General features: G+C 41.0%; 1 protein-coding gene across 3 annotated transcripts in view; it reads right to left on the bottom strand.

Moving 5' to 3' along the window:
- The window catches only part of EXPH5 (exophilin 5), a 32,308-nt gene extending 11,627 nt beyond the window's left edge, over positions 1 to 20,681 (bottom strand). The window contains exons 1-3 of one of the 3 annotated variants that reach the window (XM_074860121.1): positions 20,550 to 20,681; positions 7,046 to 7,203; positions 4,493 to 4,637 (exon numbers count right to left, since the gene is read on the bottom strand). In XM_074860121.1, coding sequence (XP_074716222.1) covers positions 4,493 to 4,637; positions 7,046 to 7,094 — 194 coding nt within the window. In that variant the 5' untranslated portion in view covers positions 7,095 to 7,203; positions 20,550 to 20,681. Of the gene's footprint in view, positions 1 to 4,492; positions 4,638 to 7,045; positions 7,204 to 8,503; positions 8,649 to 20,549 lie in introns of those variants that run through there. The other 2 variants (XM_074860119.1, XM_074860120.1) reach the window with 2 other exon arrangements.
- Between the last annotated feature and the right edge of the window lie 1,734 nt (positions 20,682 to 22,415).

The raw sequence follows: 22,415 nt of genomic DNA, 5'->3' as shown, positions 1-22,415 counted from the left end.
TGAGAAGCATCTGAAAAAAGGCTGCTTGATGAAGAATCCATCCTTCCCCCCCCCCAACAATCCTGCTAACAAAAAAATGCTGTGGAAACGTACCATTCAGTTTGGCCCTGTGAGCTTGCACATGTTGTAGGTGCACAGCCAAGAATGAATTCAATCTACTGATATCTGAATGTCTGCAACAGCCATAAAGTAATTGCTTCAATCCAGTGTTATGATAAGATAGTATTACTCCTTTTTCCAAGCAACAATAATTTAGTAGGTACTACAAATAGCCAAAGTTAACTAGTTGTAAATCTGTAAGTGGTTTGCATCTGCAATTCTATTGTTTTTCTCTTCCATTTCACCCTGCTCAGATGCAGAGCTATGCTCTGCCCCTGTGAAGAAGGAGAGACAGACAGTAGATTGTTTTCTGTGTGAACTCTGGAACTTGCTGCCACTCACCCAAAGCAGCCTTTATTTACCAATTTTAAACACATGGTAGAAGGCTCATCTGCTTTCCTAAGCTATATAGGACTTGCAAGGGCTTGGCAGAGAACTGGCTAGAGCGTCTGTGAGTAATGCAGTGGTTAGAACAAGACGAGAAGCCCTGAACATAAAAGGTATTCTGTTCTATGGGGTGACTTGCAGACATACAAAATAAACTAAATACAAAATAAACTAAAGAAACAAGAACAGGACTTGACTTCAGTAAGTCTATTTGACTCTGCAGATCCTTATTTTATAACTAAGCAAACCCAGTCCCTTCAAAAGCCCTGAAGGAAAGTTGCTCAGCTTGTGCTTATTGCCAGTTCTTCCTTGTCTCAGAAACTGTTTTTTCCCAGGAAGTTAATTCTTGAGAGAAAGTGAAGTAGGGAAAGACGGTTCTGCTCAGTCCTGTTTGTCTCAAAGTCTGTTTGAATGACCTTGTTCTTAGGCTCTTAAAACCTTCCTGTGCTCAGGTAGACTACTTTATTGTGCTTCAACAGCAAGTATAAACCGGCTTGTTGGCAGGTTCTTTGTGGCCCAGCCTTTCCTCCTGAAGTGCTTTGTCATTTGTTTGCAATGTGCTTGCAGGCAGGGAAGAACAGTTGAAAGGTGCAATTTGTTTTTGCTTCTGTAATTGTGAACTGTAAAACCAGGATTCCTCTCTGACATGGGGTCCAACTGAAACCAAAGGAAACAAGCCTGTTGACCTCAGTGGGCTTAGGATCCAGCCAGACAATCTGAATCTGAAACTCCTAATTTTTCCTTGTAGCACTGAATATGAACAGCCATTAATTCAGTGGGTTACCACTCCCTGTGAATGAAGTTTACTGCACCAGGACTCAGATATGTACGTAGCTCTTCCTTTAAACTGAACTAATGTTGCATATGTTTTAATGCTTCTACAACAAATTAAGAATGAAACTTACGTTTCAGAGTTTTTAACAATAATTTCCTGCAAACCAAGTTCAATGAAGCCCTGCGGCTTAGCGAGTTACCTTAATTTTAATTATATGCATAACAAAAATGTAGAAGCTTTGTTAGAAGCTCTCTTCTTCAGCTTTACTGTGCAAAGCTACTCTACAGTTCTCCCCACTTGGTGCTGTGCTTGGTGTTGTGTTAATTGCTCCTTGCAATGAAGCTACATGAAATAGACATGTTAGTTAGAAATGTCTTGTGATAGTCTAGGCAAAAATTAAATTTTCATTTGCACCTCTGGCACTATTCTAAATTTCTCCATGTCTTTGTTGTCACTGTTCTTTCAGAAATAACTGGTCATTGCATCCTGCTTTATTTTCCTCCCTGCCAACTTATACAAAACAAGGTTATTTTAATCTTTTCTCTATGCCAATGTCTCCATTTCTCAAACTGCCTCACTATTTTTTCTGAACTGTTTTAAGTTTTTCAGCATTTCAGAGTTAAAGTTTTGCTTACTTTCAGAGAAACACTGTTTAATTTTAGGAAAAAGTAATTCAGTTTCTTTTTTGGTTAAGGATAGTGAGCAATGTTTACATTATTTTGCACACACATGCACCCGCACATACACACATACTTGTAAACATTATCTATTATTCATAAACAGAAAAGAAGTTAAATTAATGCTCAAGTTCAGAATTATTTGCCATCAGAAAAATACTGCTCACTATGAAAAACAAGAAGTTATATTTTATACTTTTTCACTTATATACATATGTATCTTTTTTATGACAACTGAATGTAAGATTAAAAGATGACTCTACTTACTACTATCACTACTAGTAACAATAATATAAATCCATGAATTAAAATCTGCTGCGAATTAGTATTTTCACTGAGGCACCTGTCTTCCCCAGGCCATCTCCGAGTTGTCTAATGTCAGATCGTAATCTGTTTTCTTCTATACTATTCTTATCAGTCCTACATAAGAAGCCAGCTAAGCAAAAAACACATAAATATGCTGAAAACACAATTAAACAGCATTCTTTTCCAGTATGAATCACACTTACGTATTAGAAAAGAATAAGGATGAATTCAAGAACACCGAACACCTCTGAACCTAAAAGTGATCAAACATTTCACTACCTTCAGACTACAGTTACAAACCTTTTATTAGCATCTTCTGTATCTCCACATAAGCATACTCTTTTTTGCAGGATCCATAATTTATTCTCACAGCAAAACACCACCGCAGCTGATGAAACTGTCTCTCCAGTACAGAAAGGACCCTCTAAACAGCCATTAATATCTAGCTATTTAAAAGCTTCTTCCAGTTAGGCTTATTTACAGGATTTACAGTGCTGCCTCCTATTGTATTTCACTAGCTCTCCAAAATAACTCTACCTGGTGAGAGGCAGATTATTTCAGTGCTTTGTCTATGCATAAAGCAAACCACATGCCACGGCAACACCTAGAAGAGGGTGGGGGAAGTTTTCAACAGAGAGGCGTGACTAGAAAATGTAGCAATCAGCTCAGTTACACGTCAGGATTGACTTGTTTATTTTTCAAGCTGTGTTCGGTAAGAAATCAAAGGCATCTGAGCCTGAGATACGATAGATTTGCTGTGGAAAAGCCACATAAACATGTATTAGGAAAGCTGATGCAATGAGTAGGCAGTTTATTTTTTTGCCTTCCTAAATTAAGAAATCATGTCAATGCTTAGATTCTACAGCAAAGTCTAGACCTTCGCTTGTGCATCAGCTACCTAACCATGCACCAGGAAAAAGCACCCTTGAAATCTGAGTCTGTTACAGAAGTGCCCCTTTACTCTGCAGGTAGGGCTACAGGCCAGTGTTGGTGTGTCCCAGCATAAGGGGCATTACTGTGTCACTGAAAGAAGAGGAAGCACATGACATATATGGAGCAGTGTTAAAACTGCAAATATTTTTTTTCTAAATGCTGCGTTGCTATGTAGGAGAATTGTGACCATTAAACATCCACAAAGTTAACCTCACAGCCTCTGTTCAAACCTCTCCTTAAACCTCCTACTGCTTTGATACAAACACTCCACAATGGCAAGCTGCTGTGCTATAAAACCTACGTATCAGACTAATCATCATTTCTTTAGAGGCTTGCATTCCCTGTCATTGTTTATTATAGCTGTTCCTTGTTTTAGCGTCATGCCACCTAGGAGCCCCAGGCATGTACCAGAATACCATCGGGAGACTCACAGAGTGAAAATCAGCTCTTTGTGCCAAAGATCTTGCATCTTCGTGCTTAGACTTCACAGCACTACACAATGCACCTTTACCTATGATTGCCAGTCCCAAGCATTACCCTAAGATGCACACAAAAATAATACTATTTCACTCAGGCGTTACTGACATTCAGGACCACACAGGACAAAAGTTAAGACAGAACAGTCAGCCTAACTAGCCCAAGCATAGTCCCCTGTTCCCTCTGAACAGCAGCTTTAACCCTGTGGCTGGCAAGGGAGAAGGATGCTCTTCCCACAGCAGCTCCAGCGCTGAATATGAGGCCATCTTTGGTTCAGATCCAGTTGAAACCAAAGCCCTGACAAAGCACCGAAGACAAAAGCACTGGAGAGCCGCCCTGTTTGCTCGGCTAGAGCTCAAGCTGCAGGCCTGCCTTGAAGCTGCCTCTGGGCTAGAAACGGTGGGAAGTGATGCCGCAAAGCTGCCTGGGGCCGGTACTCTCTGCCATGGCCTGGGAAAGCCAGCTTTCCTGTTATATCACAGCCATAGGGCACCAGATCCCCATGTGCCTTACACCTTGTCCTCTTGAGAGTGAATTAAATAGAATGCAGCCACTGCTAAGTCTAAGGGATTTCATAGATTTAAAGCCTTTATGCAGAACCTGAGCAAAATAGATTTAGCCAAGAGACTTTACGTATTACTTGCCACTTAGTCCTCATTCTTCTGACACAGAACAGATAATCTCTCATTACATGACCAAGTAAAATCCCAATCTTCCCAGTAAGGTGAAAGGCAATAGACTGGAAAAATAATTTTAACAAAGTTTTCTATGCAAAACACAGAACAATTCATAGACTTTTTTAAAGCTGGAAATAATGTGTGTTCTGATTATAGCTCACCGTGGTTGCTTCTGAGTCTGGTTTTTCCTTGATTTTCTAAAGGAGAAGAGCCAAGCAAAAGGTGATCTGAACCCCAGAAAGGAAGCTGAAGTGTTCTTTTGTGCTTGAGGATTTGTGCAGGATGACATTTTTAATTCTTTATGATCTAAAATTATAAAAATTTGATTTGTTTCAAGTTCTTACTAAATACAGTATTAAAATATACATAAAAAGTTATGTCTTCATAAACAATTTTCTTTTGCTTACCTTTATGCCAGGAAAATCCAGTTTTATTGACATTTTTGGACAGACTATGACACATGCTGGTTTATAATGACTAACTAGAAGACTAAGAGAAAGATAAACAGCTCTAAAGTTTCAAAAAGTAGTAATGATTTTAGGTGATGCATGTGAGATAAATGAGGCTGATTTTCAGAAAGTAATCAGCACTCAACCATTTGAAAACCAGAGCCATTTTAAAATATAGGCAAATTAGATATTTGAAAATTGAGGCACTTGATCATTAGTCACTTTCTTTTCACCTTTGTAAGAAATATGACAACCCTGGCTATACAATGGCTTAACAGACTGTCATGTAACTACATAACAGTTTGTAGCTACATATATGTAACTACATAACAGTAATTCAGACTAACGTGTCTTCTGTATCATACAATTCTTTATCATGGGATTCCCATGGCCACTGCAGTACATTTTTTCCACTACAAACTACATATCAGAACTGTATTTTAAATGCAAGATGTCATGAATGATTTCTTTGGGAAGGTTATGATTTGATTTCTTCAAACGAAACATAAAGCCAATCTGCCTGTAAAAGCAGCTGGCAATTGGCATGAAGGAGAGGATGAGTACTGCTCACAGATTAGGGAAAGAAACTACATGGTCTGCTATTAAAAATGTCACAGGAACCAGAAACAAGGCTTCACTTGGGAACAAGGCACTGCATCTTTTTTTTAACCATTTAAAACATCACAGGTCTGAAACAATACAACAGCCTGAAGATGGCTTATCCAATGACTGTAGGAGAAAGCAAAACCAGAAATGAGAGCAAAGTGTCACTGATAACAACAGCAAGGGGTGAATAAGAAGTGAAGTGAATAATTCATGTCATGGGATTTAAATGCTGTGTGTAATACATGGCTTTCACTTCAGTGACAATCACTGCATACTACAAAATGCTGCATCCTTTACCCCTTTCAGAGCCTAACCTCTTGGTGGCATTGTTTGACTTGACAAGGTGACATCAGGGGAGTCCTAATAGCACTCTGCTGTAGCCAGGATGGTCCAGGGATGTAGCCAGAGCAAGGCTTGCAGGTAGAAGTAGTACCTTTTATTAAACTAACTTATATACAGTTGAAAATATCAGACAAGCCTCTGAGGCACACAACCCCTTCCTTCTTTGGATCTGAAATAGAAACAGCAGCTTTCAAAGTTAAATACCAGAGAACAATTACACAGAGTTTAGTTAGCTAACACATCAATTAGACCATCTCTGAAAAAGAAAAATAGTAGATAGCTGTGGACTAGTGGGGCTGCTGAGGAAAAATGGTCAGGAAAGACAGAGATCTGTTATGTCTAGGTCTGTAGTCTCAGGTAAATTAATAGGGTTTCACTTTTCTTTTGAAATACATGACTACTTCCAGTTGCTATGAAGCACAATAAGAAGAGCTCAATGAAACATGTGCAAAAATGTGAATGGAATAAAAGCATATATTACACGTGAAAACTCTCTGGATGGAAGATGAAAAAGTACAGAATGCCATGTTTGATATAGAGAGACCATGTTTCTTGCGCATGTTAATTTTGGATGGGCAACAGAACCTGTGAAATGAGATCTCCAGAAGTTGCTTCCCGGTCAGCCCAACCTTCCAGGCATTGTCACCCACTCTGATAATCAGCACTGGCATGCCTTTAGACCAGTGTTACCAGGAGAAGTTTTCCACTGATACAGTCAAACCTCTCTCACCCAAACCCAGGTTACCTACTTATTCCAAATGTCGTTTAGGTGCTTCTCGCTTCTTTAAGAAAACTAGGTAAAAATGAAACAGGTTTTGTACAAAGTAAACATTACTGCTTTGATTGGAAAACCACCACTGTATTTACTATAATTACAGCAACTTCATCTTGATTAAGAAAGAAATTTTTTACAGTGAGGACAATCAATCACTGGAACAGCCTCCCCAGGGATGTGTCCCCATCACCAGAAGCTTACGAGATGCAACAGGGTGCTAGGTAATCTCATCCAGGCTCCCCTTCCCATGGAAGGCTGGACCAGATGATCTTCTGATGTCCCTCCAACCTGGGCTGTTCTATGATTCTAACTATAGGATAAGAATATCAGGGGTTTTCTGTCTTGACTCCCAGCTGTGCTTTTAACAGAATCTGCTTGAAGAAACATAGTCATTTTGAAAATATATCTTTGGTAAAACTTTGACATGAAAAGAAAATGCAATTTCAGAAACTCCTCAGCTATTAAACTCTGAAATGCTATAGTCTTACATTGGTTTGCTCACCATTATCATATAGATAAGGAAATGGAAAAATGCAACTCACTGGTGTTTTTGCTCTTCCTTAGCTGATGCTCTAATGGTGGCTTTAGCATTCTATTGACATCAATGTAATTCTGAAATTTTTTTCTTTGTATTTCTTCAAACCATTCTCCAGTCACTCCCTGCAGCACTGTTCCAGACTTCTTTCTCTTCAGAAGTTTGCTAGAAAGGAGAATAAAAACCCCAATTTATTTTTAAGCCATTTTAGATATTACAGGCACACCATTAGAAACTCTCCCTGTTTTTCATTTAAGTATTTACAGTATATTTCTAAATAGAATGACTTTTTAAAAGAAACAGTGGGACATGATACATTCACAGCAATCACATAAAAATTTTAGTGACAGCAGAATTCTCTCACTCAATGAGATTATGTGACCAGGTTAAGTGGACGACTCACATGCTTGTATTATTCTCTGCCTTGAAGAAGTGCTTCCTTCTTCCTTACAAAAATGAGGTAATAATTCATAAGCATTATAAAACTAATTGAAAATATTATTAAATTCAGCCAATAACCAAATTAGAATAAATAATACTCTAACAAAGCAATTCTTGAAATATTTATTCACTCATTTAAGCAGAAGCAATAACAAGATTATTCTGATTTTCAAGAGGAAGCTCACTGAGGCCCTGACAGTGAGGTACCCACCACACATTTTCTATGTAAAGAAGAATAATAAATTGTGAATTCAGCTAATAGGTATTCATGCAACATGTTCAACGAGTTTATCACATTTTCCCCTTTCCTTGCTGCATAGTGATTCTGCCCGTGTTTAATATGTATGGAAGCAACTAACAATGAACATGAACGTTCTGCCACACAGAGGTGAAGCCTGAACAAGCTACACACATGGGGCTGCAACTGAAGAAGCTATTTAGTAGCAAGTTCAGGTTTTAGACCAAGAGGTCACAGGAGTAAATAGTTTATCTGGACATAAAAGAATAAGGTACAGTTGCAAGGAGTCAGAACAGACATGTAAAGTTACTTGTTTTCAAATTATATTACACAAGTGCCTAAAGTACAGATGCAAACACAGCAAATCCACGCCCCAACTGATTCTGATGGCAACAGAACATGACTTTGTGCACAGCCTGGAGATGTAATACCAATGTTTCAGCAAGGCTTTCATGTAAATCTTCCACCTTAATCAGTGGTAAAACCCATGTCTAAGAATACAGATGCTCTGAGAGAACATAAATTATTTCAGTTATCAAGTTAAATAAAACCACAGTTTCTCTGAGACAACATTACTTTACAAAACAAACTTAAGTATCTAGTCTGGAAATGGATGTATTTCCATCTGGAATTTATACAGGGTATACTGTCCATACTAGCACCTACTGTTCATCAGGTGGCATCTGAAGGAGGGCAGGAGACATTCATTTTTGGTAAATGAGTATTTCCCTCGAAGAAGATTACACAGACACAAGCACAAGTACTAGCCATTTGAAATAAACTTACTACCACGGCAAAAATGTTAATCATCACCGATATTGCCGCACCATGGGAATGACTAAACACCACAAACGCCATCCGCAGCACGGAGAACAGCCTAGCAGTAATGTGAAACAGGAGGAGGCGATGAATAAAGTGCTCTCAAGCGCCAACTTCATGACCTCACTGCTGCGGCCTCAGCAAGGGGGATCCAAGATACCAGGAGGAGTAAAAGCACGCAGAGCCAGGCATGAGGTATTCTGGGCGTGGCGGCAATCACAGCGACTGCCCGGAAAACAAACCCACGGCGGTTCTGCTGAAGGCCCGAAAGTGGAGCCCCTCTCTTGTAATCCATCCCTGCGGCCTTGTAAACCGGGGCCGGCTCTCCCCAGGCCGGGCCTGCCCGGGCCTGCCCGCCCCTTCCCGGCCAGGCGGCGGGGCGAGGCCCAGGCGCCCCCTAGCGGCGGCGGCCGCGCTCGCCAGCGGCGAGTGCCCAGCCCGCTCGCCCACAAACTGACGTTACTTACAGAGAAACACCCCTTTCCTTTACATTTCTGCATTCCAGAGAGAAGAGAAAAATACAAAACCCCCACACTTACTCTAACGTCGACCATATCAGGCTTTGCGTGAACACGCCTTTCACTGAAAAATGTATTTAAAACCTTGCACAAACACTGGCATTAATATTTAAACACTGTAAAGTCTTTACTGGTACATGCTTGGCATTATCTGTAGTCATTACCTGAGCTGCTTTTGACTTGTGCTGTCATCCTCAACTCATGAAACAAACCCTTAAATTGCTTGTGTGCATTTGTATTTACACACACATGCAGGCCCATATATTGAACCCTATATATAGTTATGCGAGTACCAAATATTAATGATACGTAATATGTAATTGCAATATCGCATTACTATTAAATACTTCTCATTTGCAATGACTCCCAGCCAAACCACATCATTTCCCTATATACCTGCTCTGTCAAGTCTACATGCCCCCTCATGATACTAATGAACGACAGTTGTGAACTAGAAGCAAAGCCTGTCTGAAGAAACAATTACAGCAGGAGATGGTATCTGCACTCAGTATTGCAATGAACTTGCCTTTGAGGCAGCGCTATTGTTACTTGGATTGCAAATTATACATTGAGACACTGCTCCGTGGGAGTGTCAAAACACCTAATGCCCTCTAAGCCAAATGTACTAATCTTGCTTCCCTGTCTGTTCCATTCATCCTTCCTCCTCGTTTCTCTACAGCCACTTTGGACACTCAGAGCCACTTCTTTTTGAGAGGACACAACATCACTGTGACCGGGAAAAGTACCTGTAAACTGTTGCAGGATTAAAAGCAACTCCATTCCCAGGATAATTTACAGGAGACTGCTCCACAAACCTGAGCAGGCAGCAATCCTAAATGACCTCACAGGCTACACCTTGTTACCTTTTCCCATCTATTATCCTACACAGCATCTAAACTAATGAATCACTCGGGAGCGATTCCTTCGCACTGTTTTTAAAAACATCTCTTCCTTATTGGCACAAGGATGTCCCAGTATTTCTTATACAGACATCTCCAGGGAAAAGTTAATCTAAATGTTTGTATGTACTAGACTTTCATGTCTAAATGTTTGTATGTACTAGACTTTCATGTGGGTTATCATAAATACTGTGAAAAGACCTGTAGCCTCCCCCTGCTGCTTCCTGTTAGGATAATAAGGAGCTTTAATTGCTACTGTAAGAGGAAAGGTATTTTCTCTACCATCTTCAGCCTGAATATAAAGCAGATGACAGATGTATAAGGTAGTAGACACTGGGTTGCCAAATAGGAGGTCTGGGGACATCTCTGCTGTTTGCAGGGGACAGAGGACTCAATCCCACTTTTGCCAAAGCAGAAATTATGATCTCTATTGATTTCAGCAGAAGTAGGATTTGGCCCTAAAGGACTCTTATCACACACCTCACAAGAGAACAGATACACAGAAACCACTGAGCACAAGGAATTGCACCGGGTGAAGGGTAAGCAGACGTATTTGCTCATTGGATCAAGCTCTCAGTGTCTGAGAAAACAAGGCTGAAAGGATTGCAGATAAAAACAGTGCCGAAAGCATTAGATAAAAACTACAGCAGGCCAGATAATTTGCAAAAACAGTTACCTAAAATGTATGTCTTTACTCTGTTTATATTCCTTACTTTGTCAGTGAGAAAAGGCTAGAGATGTTTAAAAATAGTGCCTGAAGAACCAGTTCTTTCCTAATTTTTTTGCTTTAACTTATCACCTTCCCACTGCTTTATACATTATGCCACACTGGTGAACTGTGCATCTCTATCATTTCTATGGCCAGTTAATTTTCTAGAAAACTCTGGCTGTTATCACAGTCACAGGTAGTTCTAAAATGCATATGCAAGAATATTTTCTTACTTATAGTTCCTTTTAATTTGGTAAAAATAATTTAAAGACATACTTTCAAGTTGTCATCTTATTTGAAAAAAAGGGGAAAAGAAGTATTACTGACAACAGCAAAGACTACCACAGCTCAAGTAATTTGAAAAAATTATTATCTGCCATTTCATATAAACATATGATAGCAACAACATTCTGCTTTCCAAGGTCTCAGAGAAGCTCCTGTGGCAGGTTAATCCTACCAGGAAGAAAAATAATGATATGCAGAGCCAAGATACTCTTTCCTAGCACGTCAGACACACAATAAATCTATTTTCAAAGGCAGTCTTTATTCTTAGTAGCTGGTATATTTTTACTCACATTAAAGAAATCTTTTGTTTATGTTTCTTTCTTACTGTTTTCTGTTTGGCTAATGTCAATAAACCAAGTCAGCTTCATTATTACATGTAAAACGTTATGCAGAAATACGTGAATCAGAGAGGAAAACTGACTCTGATGTTTTGGTTGCACACACTACAAGGCAATGTAAAAAGATCTAACTGAAAATTCACTTTTTTTTTTTCCCATTGGCTTTTGTATATGTAAAATTAAGCATTTCTGCAGTAATTCTCTGAAAAATCAAGGCCTCCTCTCTTTTGATGAATAAAATATGTTGGCAATAATGCTTGAATCTAACCTGCTAGGTTGTTGCTAAACAACCACTCAGATTTAATTTTCTCTTCCCTCAAAATACTGGTTTTCTATTTAAGTTTTCATCCTTTTCATTATTATTACTGCTGCTGTCATTTTTGTTGTTATTATTTCTTGATTTTATAATGCCCATTAAGCCACTAAGTTGCCTTCAGAAGACATATTTGTCTGAGTATGTGACCAATAAAACTGAAGATGTGTATGGGCAAAGAGGATGTGCCACAACAAGGAAAACCAAGGAACGTATTAGTTCAGTGTTTCTTTCTGACCATGACCCAGATACCAATAAATGTAATGGAAGGACTTTCACTGTCCCGAACAGGCATCAGGTCAGGCTGCTGGAGAGTCACCTAGTGGTGACATTCCTGGATGGAAGGGAGTAACTGGAAGTGCCAAGACCGGTTCACCTGAAGGACTGGGGAAACATTTCACAGCCCAGCACTGAACTGTATGGGATGTGTTTTCAATCCCACTTTGACAGGCTCATCAAGTGTCCCGCTCACAATTATCCCTAAATATTTAGGTTCCAAAAATGTGCAAAGCCAGGAGATGGAATCAGGGAGAAAGTGAAAAGGAAATTAATCTTCTTCATTTTCTCTTCCCAGACTGTACAGTTAATAGGCAGAAGTACTTTAAACACAAAGATACCCACGCTATAGTACACTTTCAAGCAGCAAGTAGGGCTACTTAAGCAGAGAGCTGCAAATAGTAAATGTAATTTTGTCACCAGAACACTCTTCTGACAAAAGACACAGATTCACACAGTAAGTCCAGTCATGTGTACCAGGGACACAAGCAGGGAATATGCGAATTAAAGGCAAAACATCTTTTCTGCCCTTACTGAAGTTCCACCTTGTCCGCTCATGGGGAAAATCCTTCCATTTCCGCTTCTATTCTTTTTAATTAAAAAGTAGAAAAACCACAAAATCTGACATTATTACATTACCTCTATTCAGCAGACTTATTCTTTTAAATTAAAGCTGATCACCTGCTTTGAGATAGCCTAATACAGTAGCAATGTGTACATTCATGACACACAATCCACAAAGGCAGCAAGACTATCAGCATACAGGAGACATTCTTATCAGACTCCCACTGTGCATTGAATACTTCTTTCCACTCTATAACTCACAACGTCTTTTGTGTCTACAATTTTTTATCTTAAGCACCCTTTGTACAGTGGCTAAAAGTTACTTCTTTTCCCAAAACTTTAACTTCTCATATTAAACTATATGAAATTAATATACTGCAGATGACTTGCTCTAGCTGCTGTTTTCCCTCACCAAGTCCAACACATCATTTCCCCTTGAAGCTTTTGTCTGTCCCCCTCAGCAAGTGCATAGACTGACACTTCCCTTCAAAAGAGAAAACTAGGAAATGTGGTAAGGGCAAGGCTGAGGTTCATTCTCATGCTGACCACATAATTCCTCTCTGCTCTGACAGCGCAGGCATCAGTTGTTCTCAGTTAAAGCTCAGAAATCAGGAGCTCAATGACTGTCTCCATAAAATTAAGTTTTTAAAGCAAAGAGCATTGAAAATTGAGATCACAGGAGCTGAGGGTGATTAATCACCCATCTCAAACTGTAACAATGCCTCAAAACATCACTTTTAACAGGAAACTATCTTTAGCAGCTACCCTGGGTTTACAGTGAGAACATTATTTCAGCCCTGCTGGAACAAACAGAAAAGGCTGTAAGTATGTATCATTTGAGTTTATATGTACTTAGAACATGAAAGCTTTTAGTCCTTTGGGCAGCTGGTCAACAAGAGTGAATGAGGTGAAATACCGCTAGTAATGTCACAACTGTCGGTGACTCTCCAGCTCGGGCTGACTTTCTGACATTTCCTCTGCAGTGACTGCAAAGCAGGGGAAAGCTCCACTCTAAGAATGTTTTACAGATGATTTACAATCTCTATGTACAGGCTGCAAATGACAGGTCAAAAAAAAGGGTGTTACTTTATTATGCTGTCAATACTAATGAGGCCAGGTGCAAGGTCCTGCATATGGGTCAGGGCAATCCCATGCACAAATACAGGCTGGGCAATGACTGGATTGAGAGTAGCCCTGAGGAGAAGGATTTGGGGGTATTAGTGGACGGAAAACAGTATAAGCCAGCAATGTGCGCTCGTATCTCAGAAAGCCAACTGTATCCTGGGCTGCCTCAAGAGAACTGTGGCCAGCAGGTCGAGGGAGGTGATTCTCCCCCTCTACTCCACTCTTGTGAGACCCAACCTGGAGTACTGTGTTCAGCTCTGGGGCCCCCAACATAAGAAGGACATGGACCTGCTCAAGAGGGTCCAGAGGAGGCCATGAAGATGATTGGGGGGCTGGAGCACCTCCCTATGAGGACAGGCTGAGAGAGTTGGGGTTGGTCAGCCTGGAGAAGAGAAGGCTCGGGGCAGACCTTTTAGTGGCCTTCCAGTACTTAAAGAGGGCCTACAGGAAAGATGGGGAGGGATTCTTTATCAGGGAGTGTAGTGACAGGATGAGGGGTAACGGTTTTGAACTGAAAGAGTGTAGATTTAGATTAGATGTAAGGAAGAAATTATTTACTGTGATGGTGGTGAGACACTGGAACAGGTTGTCTAGGGAAGCTGTGGATGTCCCCTCCCTGGTAGTGTTCAAGGCCAGGTTGGACGGGGCTTTGAGCAACCTGCTAGTGGAAGGTGTCCCTGCCAATGGCAGGGGGGTTGGAACTCAATGATCTTTAAGGTCACTTCCAACCCAAACCATTCTGTGATTCTATTAATATTATATGGTAATAATAAAACAAAGCCATGATGGAATCAATGGGAAGGAATGCTATCTATCATTTTTAAAGTGTGTCACATAGCTTCTGGATGGTAGTAATTAATCTCTCTAATGAGATTACTTCCTGATCTAGAGAAAGGTGTCCTTGCCCATGGCAGGTGGGTTGGAACTAGATGATTTAAGGTCCCTTCCAACCCAAACCATTCTGTGATGACAATGATGATTAATAGGAATGTCCATTAGCATTAATACAGGGTAATAGATGCAGTGGATATAATTCTCCATGCAAAGATTCTGATTTGTTTGCAGGGATAGATGTAGTCTTGATCCAAAAACATCTCATGACAGGAATAAGTTTTGGGGTCCTAAATTTCTGTCCTGGCAATCTTACATGGAAATACAGATGTATACCATGTGTGCCACATGATGGGTTGGAAGGCTGGGGATCAGGTCTTCTTAGGTCTCTCAGTAAATCTGAAGCTAATGATTAACAGCAGACATATTTAATCTTCCAGGGTACAGCTGCTAGTTGACTGTGAGACCTTTTATAAATATTGATAGCATGCAAAGAGACAGCCATCTATGCAAGTAATTTACAGTCAGCCATGTATTATACATTTTACTGCCTTACAAACACATGCAATGCAGATGCTATTTCTCATGTTACTGTATGACTTTATGCAAAACCTTTCCTAGGTAACAACATAAGGGGAAAACCAAGAAAACAGACACAGGCCAGGTAAGAACTCTGAATGAGGGGAATTGGTTTCAAATGAAGATCAAGGTCTCATCTCTGCAAGCAGGTTTGTGTATGATAGCCCATGGGTTTGGACAGAGCTCTAAAACCGAGAGGCTCCAGTTGGGCTTAGACATTTGTTTGTACAGAGCTAAGCTTGAAGCCTAGGGCTTTCAAAATACACCTCTGCAATCTCAGATAATTGTGCAGAGTCTCACACAGAGCTGAAGCAAGATTCTGGTCAACAGAAGTAAGACAGAAGGTCAGAGTGTACCTGCACACTGTGTTAATGTAACACTACAAAAGCCTCATTTACATTGCTTTAAATTAAGGAAAGCAGTCATAAGAATGAATGTAAGCTCTAAAAGTTGTCATAGTGGATGTTTTTCATCTGGAAATATAATGCTTATATATATGTATATAATATATACTTGCACAGATCCTCTGCTATAGTAGCTTAGAATCTCATAATTTATCACAACTCTTCCACTGGAAATAGAAATATTATAGTATAATAATACTTAAAAATATAATATGTATATAATTTTTATATATACATATAAATATGTATTTGAGAACACGCAAGTCTACAATGCAGGAAGAAGCAGACTGCAGAGAACCCCAGCCACACTGCTGCAGCTTTGCTTGACTACAGTTCTCTGTACTCAAGCCCCTATGTCTGGAAATCCAAAGACATGGCAAGCAGAAGTATTGAAGTTCCTTGATTATTTCAAACACAAATTAAACTGTGTGTAAACAGACTGTATTTTTCATCATTTACTCTTAGCTTTTGTTTTGCGGTTTTGATGTGTTTGGTCACAGTTTGTATGGTACCAGTACATATAACTATTTATTTCCATGGTAAGACTGATAAAAAGAATATAGCTTCTGGTAGGAGTTTAAAATGCGGGCATTGAAATACAGATTATTACATTTAAGAGCATTAATATAACAATCTAGCTGCAAAGAAGGATTAGAAATACATTTCGTGTGAACGTTTAAATGCACAAATCATCAGGAAAAAGTCACAATTTTTCCCTACTTGCTTTAATGCATTTTTCACATGAAATATGTAAGTTGTGAAACTTTTCAGACTGTCAGCTCCAGGGAATTAAGTTATTTTTCAATTTAAAACAAGTACAGAAAAGGCTGAACTGAGGTCAGTCCTTAGTCTATATAGTCCCATGTTAAAGTTATGCAACACAGAAGAAAATGGGGTCTCTGTGCCCAAAGCGCAAAACTCCATTGGACCAAACTCCACTTGATTTGAAAACTAGATTCAGAGAGCAAAAAGATTTTAAAGGATGATTAAATTTTCTGTGAAATTCAGTATACATAAACCACTGACAAAAACTAAACTTGAAAAAAGAAAAGGAGACAGACACACGCAACATTTTTCAAATGCTGTCAAAACAGTATCTGATACAAACCAACGAACGTCAGCTGAAGTCTTGACATACAGCCCAGCAAACCTTGTTCTCAGCCATTAGCTAAGTCTCTCCAAGAGCCACATCTACAGGAGGTGCAAGTGCTGCTTGTCTAGATGGACCCAAGAATCTGAAGTACCTCAGGGACCAAATCCAGCAAAACTCCAGCATGTCGGGTTTCACCACGGAAAGCACGCGTTGCAGTCTTTGACAGGATTACAAGACACATGTAACCTGAACACATCACTGAAGCACAGCTGTGCCAGTACCAGGGGAGATGATACCAGCCACTTTGAACATGAATCAGACATGGTCCTGTGCAACACTTTTTCGACTTCTTGTCATAACCAATTTAGTATTTCTGAAATATGTGCGAGGACTTCAAGGTGTTGGGACGCAGACAGTGTGTAGATGCTGTCAGCACCTGAAAACATTTTTAGGGTCCTTTCAAGGCTGCTCACTGCAGAATGATATTAATTCCTTTCCTTACAGCAATGACAGGCAGTGCGTGTTATAGTTCACATGGCATTACCTTCCAGAGTCCCAGTGACTCTACTGCACCCGCCACTGGCTTTACAAACAACTTTTAACAGACATAGGTAAGAGAGCTGAGCTACAATGAGAGTGACCATACTTCACTGACGTTTTCAGCATTTCAGACAGTTCTCTTCTCCATGCACCTCCATGACTCTTTGCTTGCTTAGTATGGGAAGCTGTCTTCTTCCACCTGATGGCCATTTCCAATTTAACTAGTGTCAATTATTATTTTAACTTCTGCACTTGGACTGTGGAGAAGACAGAGGGTGTTGAGAACATAGAGACATTACTATTGGAAAAGTCAAACCTGGGAGGTGCACAGACTTCCTACAAGGTGCACAAGTCCCTAACTGGGTCACAACTCTGTAGAAAGACTAACAAAATCGGACTGTTCTGCATTAGTTATTCCAGAATAACTCCCCATACTGACTGTCTACTCAGCAGTTAATGCCAGCTTGCACTGCTGTGCTTGACCTATTTATTCTTGAAGCCTGGTCAATTTATCCATACAGACAAAGCTCAATTAATTCTACTTTTACCATTAAGATTGGACTTAGAAAATGTCTACCCATGGGCTTAAGAGTAAGCCTTGGCTTAAATCTCATCAGTTTCAACAAGTATCTTCTTTTTGGCAGCCCTAGTGACACCAGAAAGTGCGCTAGATAATAATAACAATAATAATCATTATTATTTTAATTTTTATAGTATTTTGTCACTTGAAAATGCAAACATTAGTTTGAACCCTGGCACAAGGCCTGTGTTTGAATGAGCATGGGTGAAAATGCCCCGAGCATGTCCTCCCCGCCCCTGCGGGTTTGGCTGCCATGGCCCAGGGCCAGCTTGGAAAGAGCAGAGCTGGTGGCCTTGGAGAAAGCTGTCATGAAGACAGCCAGAGGCCTCAGCAAGGGCCACCCCTCCTTCCCCTGGGAGCTGCTTTTAAACAGAGGGTGTCCTACTGGGCCTTGCCCCAGCTACAGCCCCAGATGCGTCCCCAGCTCTGTCTGTGCATGGCCACTGCTCCACTGAGCCGGGCCTTGACCCCTGGGCTGACATCCCAACCTGGCCTCGGCTCACACACCCCACCCCTGGCCTGCCCAGCCATCGCGGGGGCATGGCTGACCATGGTCACTGTCACTAGGTCTGACCCTGGTGTGACTTCATGTCTTGACTTTGGACCTGCATCCTCACCACAGCCCTGCCTCGTGATGACCGGGCTGGGGTGGACCTGGTTACCCTCACCAGGCCCGATCCCAGCCCTGGCTCAAGCCCACGGCCTGGCCACACCACCATGGTGATCGCGCTGGGGCTGCCCCCATCTGTCTTGCTGGGGCGGTGGGATGGTGGGACAGGCCCTGGCAGTGAGGCCCTGCCCTGCCAGCTCCATGGGGAGTCCCCGTGGCCCCAGTAACGTGAAGAAAGAAGAAACACATTCAGTGTACAACAGACAGGCTCTTCTGGGTCTCATTCTGCCACCACACACACTGTAGAAAACCCCGGGCTCTCAAACACAAAGTGCAAAGCTTTGGAGGAAAAGATTGACCTTTCATTGACACTGAAATTAGTTTACTATGAAAAGACAAGACCAATGAGCTGGCAGCAATGCCAGTCTGGACCCTGCTCTGTAGATGTAAAAGCGGAGTTACACCACATACTTCAGTTTAGTTAGCCCAGGTGCACAGGGCTAAAAACCAAAACAGAAAATGGCACATGCTGTGCCCACCCACCCCCAGCTGTTACCACCTGCTCTTCCTCTGCTCACCTGAAGCCCTAGTCCTTGACTCCAGGCCCCACCACAAGATAGGATTATTAAAAAACAGCGTAGAGGAAAAAACTTCATATGCAATTTAACTAATTGCCTTTGGTTACAGTACTCCCACTCGAACAAGGGGAGACCCAAAGTGGGATTATTTATGACAGTAATTGTTTACCAAACCAAGTAAAGGTTTTTAAATCACAGTCTTCCCTGCCATTTCCCCTTCTATTTACACTTCTTTAGCATATTAGTGCTTCAGGGCTTCAAGGACCTGTTTTCATAAGTGTTTACAAACCACTAAACATGCCGGTGGCACAGTATCAGTAGTAAATAATAATAGTATCTCCTCCACAAACAAGACACAATAGAGCACTTGTGCCCTGAAACATTCCGGGTGGAGTATCACTTATGAAAGAATTTCTTTATTAATGCTTTGTTCAGGGAGGGAGCTCCACTGGAACGACAATATACCCAAGGGATGCTGTCCTGGTATCCTGCCTGCTCCCCTCACCCATGCACCTTATGGGTATTTTGGGACTGATTCTAGAAATTCTTTGTAATTATAAGGAATTAGGCCCATAATCTAGATCTCTAATACCCAAGAAGTATCCTTAGTCTCTGAGAGGCTGCAAGAGGGTCAACAGGACTACTGTTGTGAATAAGCCAAAATGAAGGCTGCAGTGTCAGACCCCTCAAACTGTAAGCAAGACAAAATAATTGAAGCACCAAGAAAGTGCTGAGTATGTCTGCAACTCTGCAACAAATGCCTTCCAAAGTTCTGAGTAAGAAGGTGAAAAAATACATTCCCCACACAGCGTTTTATTCCCACCTTCTATTGCCAGACCCATGAGAGCAAATGTCAGTCAAGAGAGTACAATAAGGAATTATTTGTAACAAATGATGTGCCGTAAGGCAGTAAGAACAGTTGTGTTCCTGTAACAAATAACTATGTCCAAATGATTTGTTGTAGATACTGTCTAAAACAAAGTAAGGAGGGGATTCACCCCTCCCACAAAAATCATATGTTGTTAATGGGTCACCAAAAATGAGTGGTGCTGACTGTACCTCCCAATTAATTTCTTTTGCTTTTCATCTTTAAATTTGAGGATAAATTAAAACAAACCTCTGCTTTGCTGCCATCTATTCTCATTGTCATAGATCTATAAGAATAAATCTACTAAATAAAAAAAGCAAAAGCATAAATCAACCTGGAAATAAGCAAAACAAATTAAAGCAAAGGGAATGAGTGCTATTCTCTCCCAAAAGCTCCATTTCCCTTTGCTCTTGTTTTCAGTTCCTATTCAGACAGTGGCTGATGCCTAAGATATATCCTAGAGCTGGTAGTTAATTTTTTTCCATTCTTCCTACTGAAAAAAGAAAAAATTCCTTACACAATACAGGCATAGTTACTTCTCGAAACATGATCTAGCAGGTAAACTGCTATTCAGAGAGGTAGGTTCATTTCCCTGTTCAGTGGCTCAGTCTCAGTTTTTTTCAGTGTCTCATTTGAAAGTGAAGATAACAGTATTTCCCTTCTTCTCAAGGATTAATAAACTAAAACGACACAAGGCTATTGTATGTAGTCATAATAGGAGCATTATATAGCACAGACAAATCTCCTAAATAGAAGTTAATAAGTGAAGAATTCGGAGCTCTTCTGCTCTTTTAAATACATTCCCTATTTATCCATAGCTCTTCGGCTGTATCTCCCAACTGTTCATTTTTTGGACAACATGCAAATGTACCAGCTACTTGTTCCCATGCCACAACACCCTACCTGCTGCGTCTTTTAAGTAGCTGGCTCCATGTCTCCTGGCTCCTCTCATCTCAGCTGCTTTCTCTGGGCCCTGGTGCTGTTTCAGCGGTGGAGGGGCATCTTTGCGCCCAGTGCTCAGGCAGTCTGAGGCATTGGAGCCCTGAAGATGACAGGAAAGACACCTGCTTGGGCACTGTCCGCCTCTCCACACTCTGCAGAGGGAGGAGCTGCCTCGGAGATAAAAGGCTGAGCTCCACCTCTGTATCCCATTGCTTAATGCCCTACCGCTGCTGAGCCTTCCTGCAGGGACTGCCAGTCCCTTTGCTGCCTGCCAGGCTCGGAAGTGCTGTCCTGAAGAGATGGGAAGCAGCCAGCCTCCCTTGTCACCCTGCCCATCAGCTTCTTGGAGAAAGGACAGAAAACAGAAGCACCTGCAGGTTTATTAAGCCTTTAGGACCTGGGGCTCTGCATGTAAATATCAGCTGTCAATTCTTTTTTTAATTTCTGTCCCCAGCAGCTGCAGAACAAAGCTTGAGAAGAGGAGCTGGGTGCACCCCGAAGCCTTGAAACCAGAAGTCGAATATGACCTGGAATGTTTTTATGTCATGATTTTCAGGCCTATTTCATTACGTGTGGAAAGTTGACCTGTGGTATTAATAACTGTGCCTACAGCAAGCATTCGTTGTGTCCTTATGGAAACTGAATTGTTAGTGAGCCACTGGAACATGATACTGCCCTCTGAACATGCTGGATTTCTCCCTGTCTCCTCCTGGGCATCTAACTGTGATTGAAATATTTGGGAGAAGGCACCTTCTTCCACAAGAATCTACAAAATCATCAGTTTCATTAACCAGGCTTACTAAAACAACATTTTGTGACTTGAGTTGGACTTCTGTCTTAACATTGCAGTTATTATTATGGAATGATGCATATCTATTAATATTGATCCTATATTCCATTTTTTCTCCCACACCAACGGTTATGATAAATGAGGTTTTCTCCAAGTTGGTATTACGAATGAGACTGGATTTGATGAACAACAAAGAACACTGAAGCTGGGTGTTACCCAAATCCCAAACTAATGTGTATTTTTTTCTTTTAAATTATTAAATACGTGATTACTAAGTTTCTAAATTATTTTTAGTGTATATGTCAGTGAACAGTCATGTGAGTTATACCAAAGCTGACTGCTGCTGCTTCTCTGAACCTGTTTTGTGGGAGAACGAGTCAGGTACGGCTGGTTTGCTGTTGCTGTTCAAAGGTACTGCTGAGAGGAGCCACGAGAGGGCACTGAAAAGGAGAAAACCGGCAAAAAAATGCAGTCCTGGGAACCAGTAGCCCAGGGCACATCAGGAGCTCAGCTCCCTGTCAGTAGCAAGAACAAATAAAGGTCCAACAGGTCACACAGTTCATTTCTGCATAAAAGGGAAAGCAATACTGAGAGGTCTTCCAAGCCAGGCTTAGAGGTCTGAAGCCTGCCAAGGGAGACGAGAAAGGGCTGACGGTACCCAGAGGATGTGCTGGGGCATCTGGAGGAATGGGGAGGGACAGCACAAAGTGGGGCCTACAGCTACACGAATGTGCACAATTGGCCACATAAGTCACACAGTCCTGCTCCACACAAAAGGCCACTGAGAGAAGAAGAAAGGGAGATGAAAAGGGGTTGTATAAAGCAACTAACCTTTTCCCAGAGAATGGCCCAATACGTGTTTAATTTCATAAAGGCGTGGGCTGTCTGGGTGAAGAGAGATCTGGTGGTTCTATCAAGTTTCCAGTGTAGGCAAGCAATCAGAATAGAAAAAAATATATATTTGTCTGGAAACAATTATGGTTACATAGCTGAGAGCTCAATGCACTTGAGAAGGAATTTGAGGAGGTCAGTATTTC

Source organism: Strix uralensis, chromosome 2 (genome assembly GCF_047716275.1).
Source record: "Strix uralensis isolate ZFMK-TIS-50842 chromosome 2, bStrUra1, whole genome shotgun sequence".
NCBI lineage: Eukaryota > Metazoa > Chordata > Aves > Strigiformes > Strigidae > Strix > Strix uralensis.
This window is presented reverse-complemented; position numbering and strand designations above follow the sequence as displayed.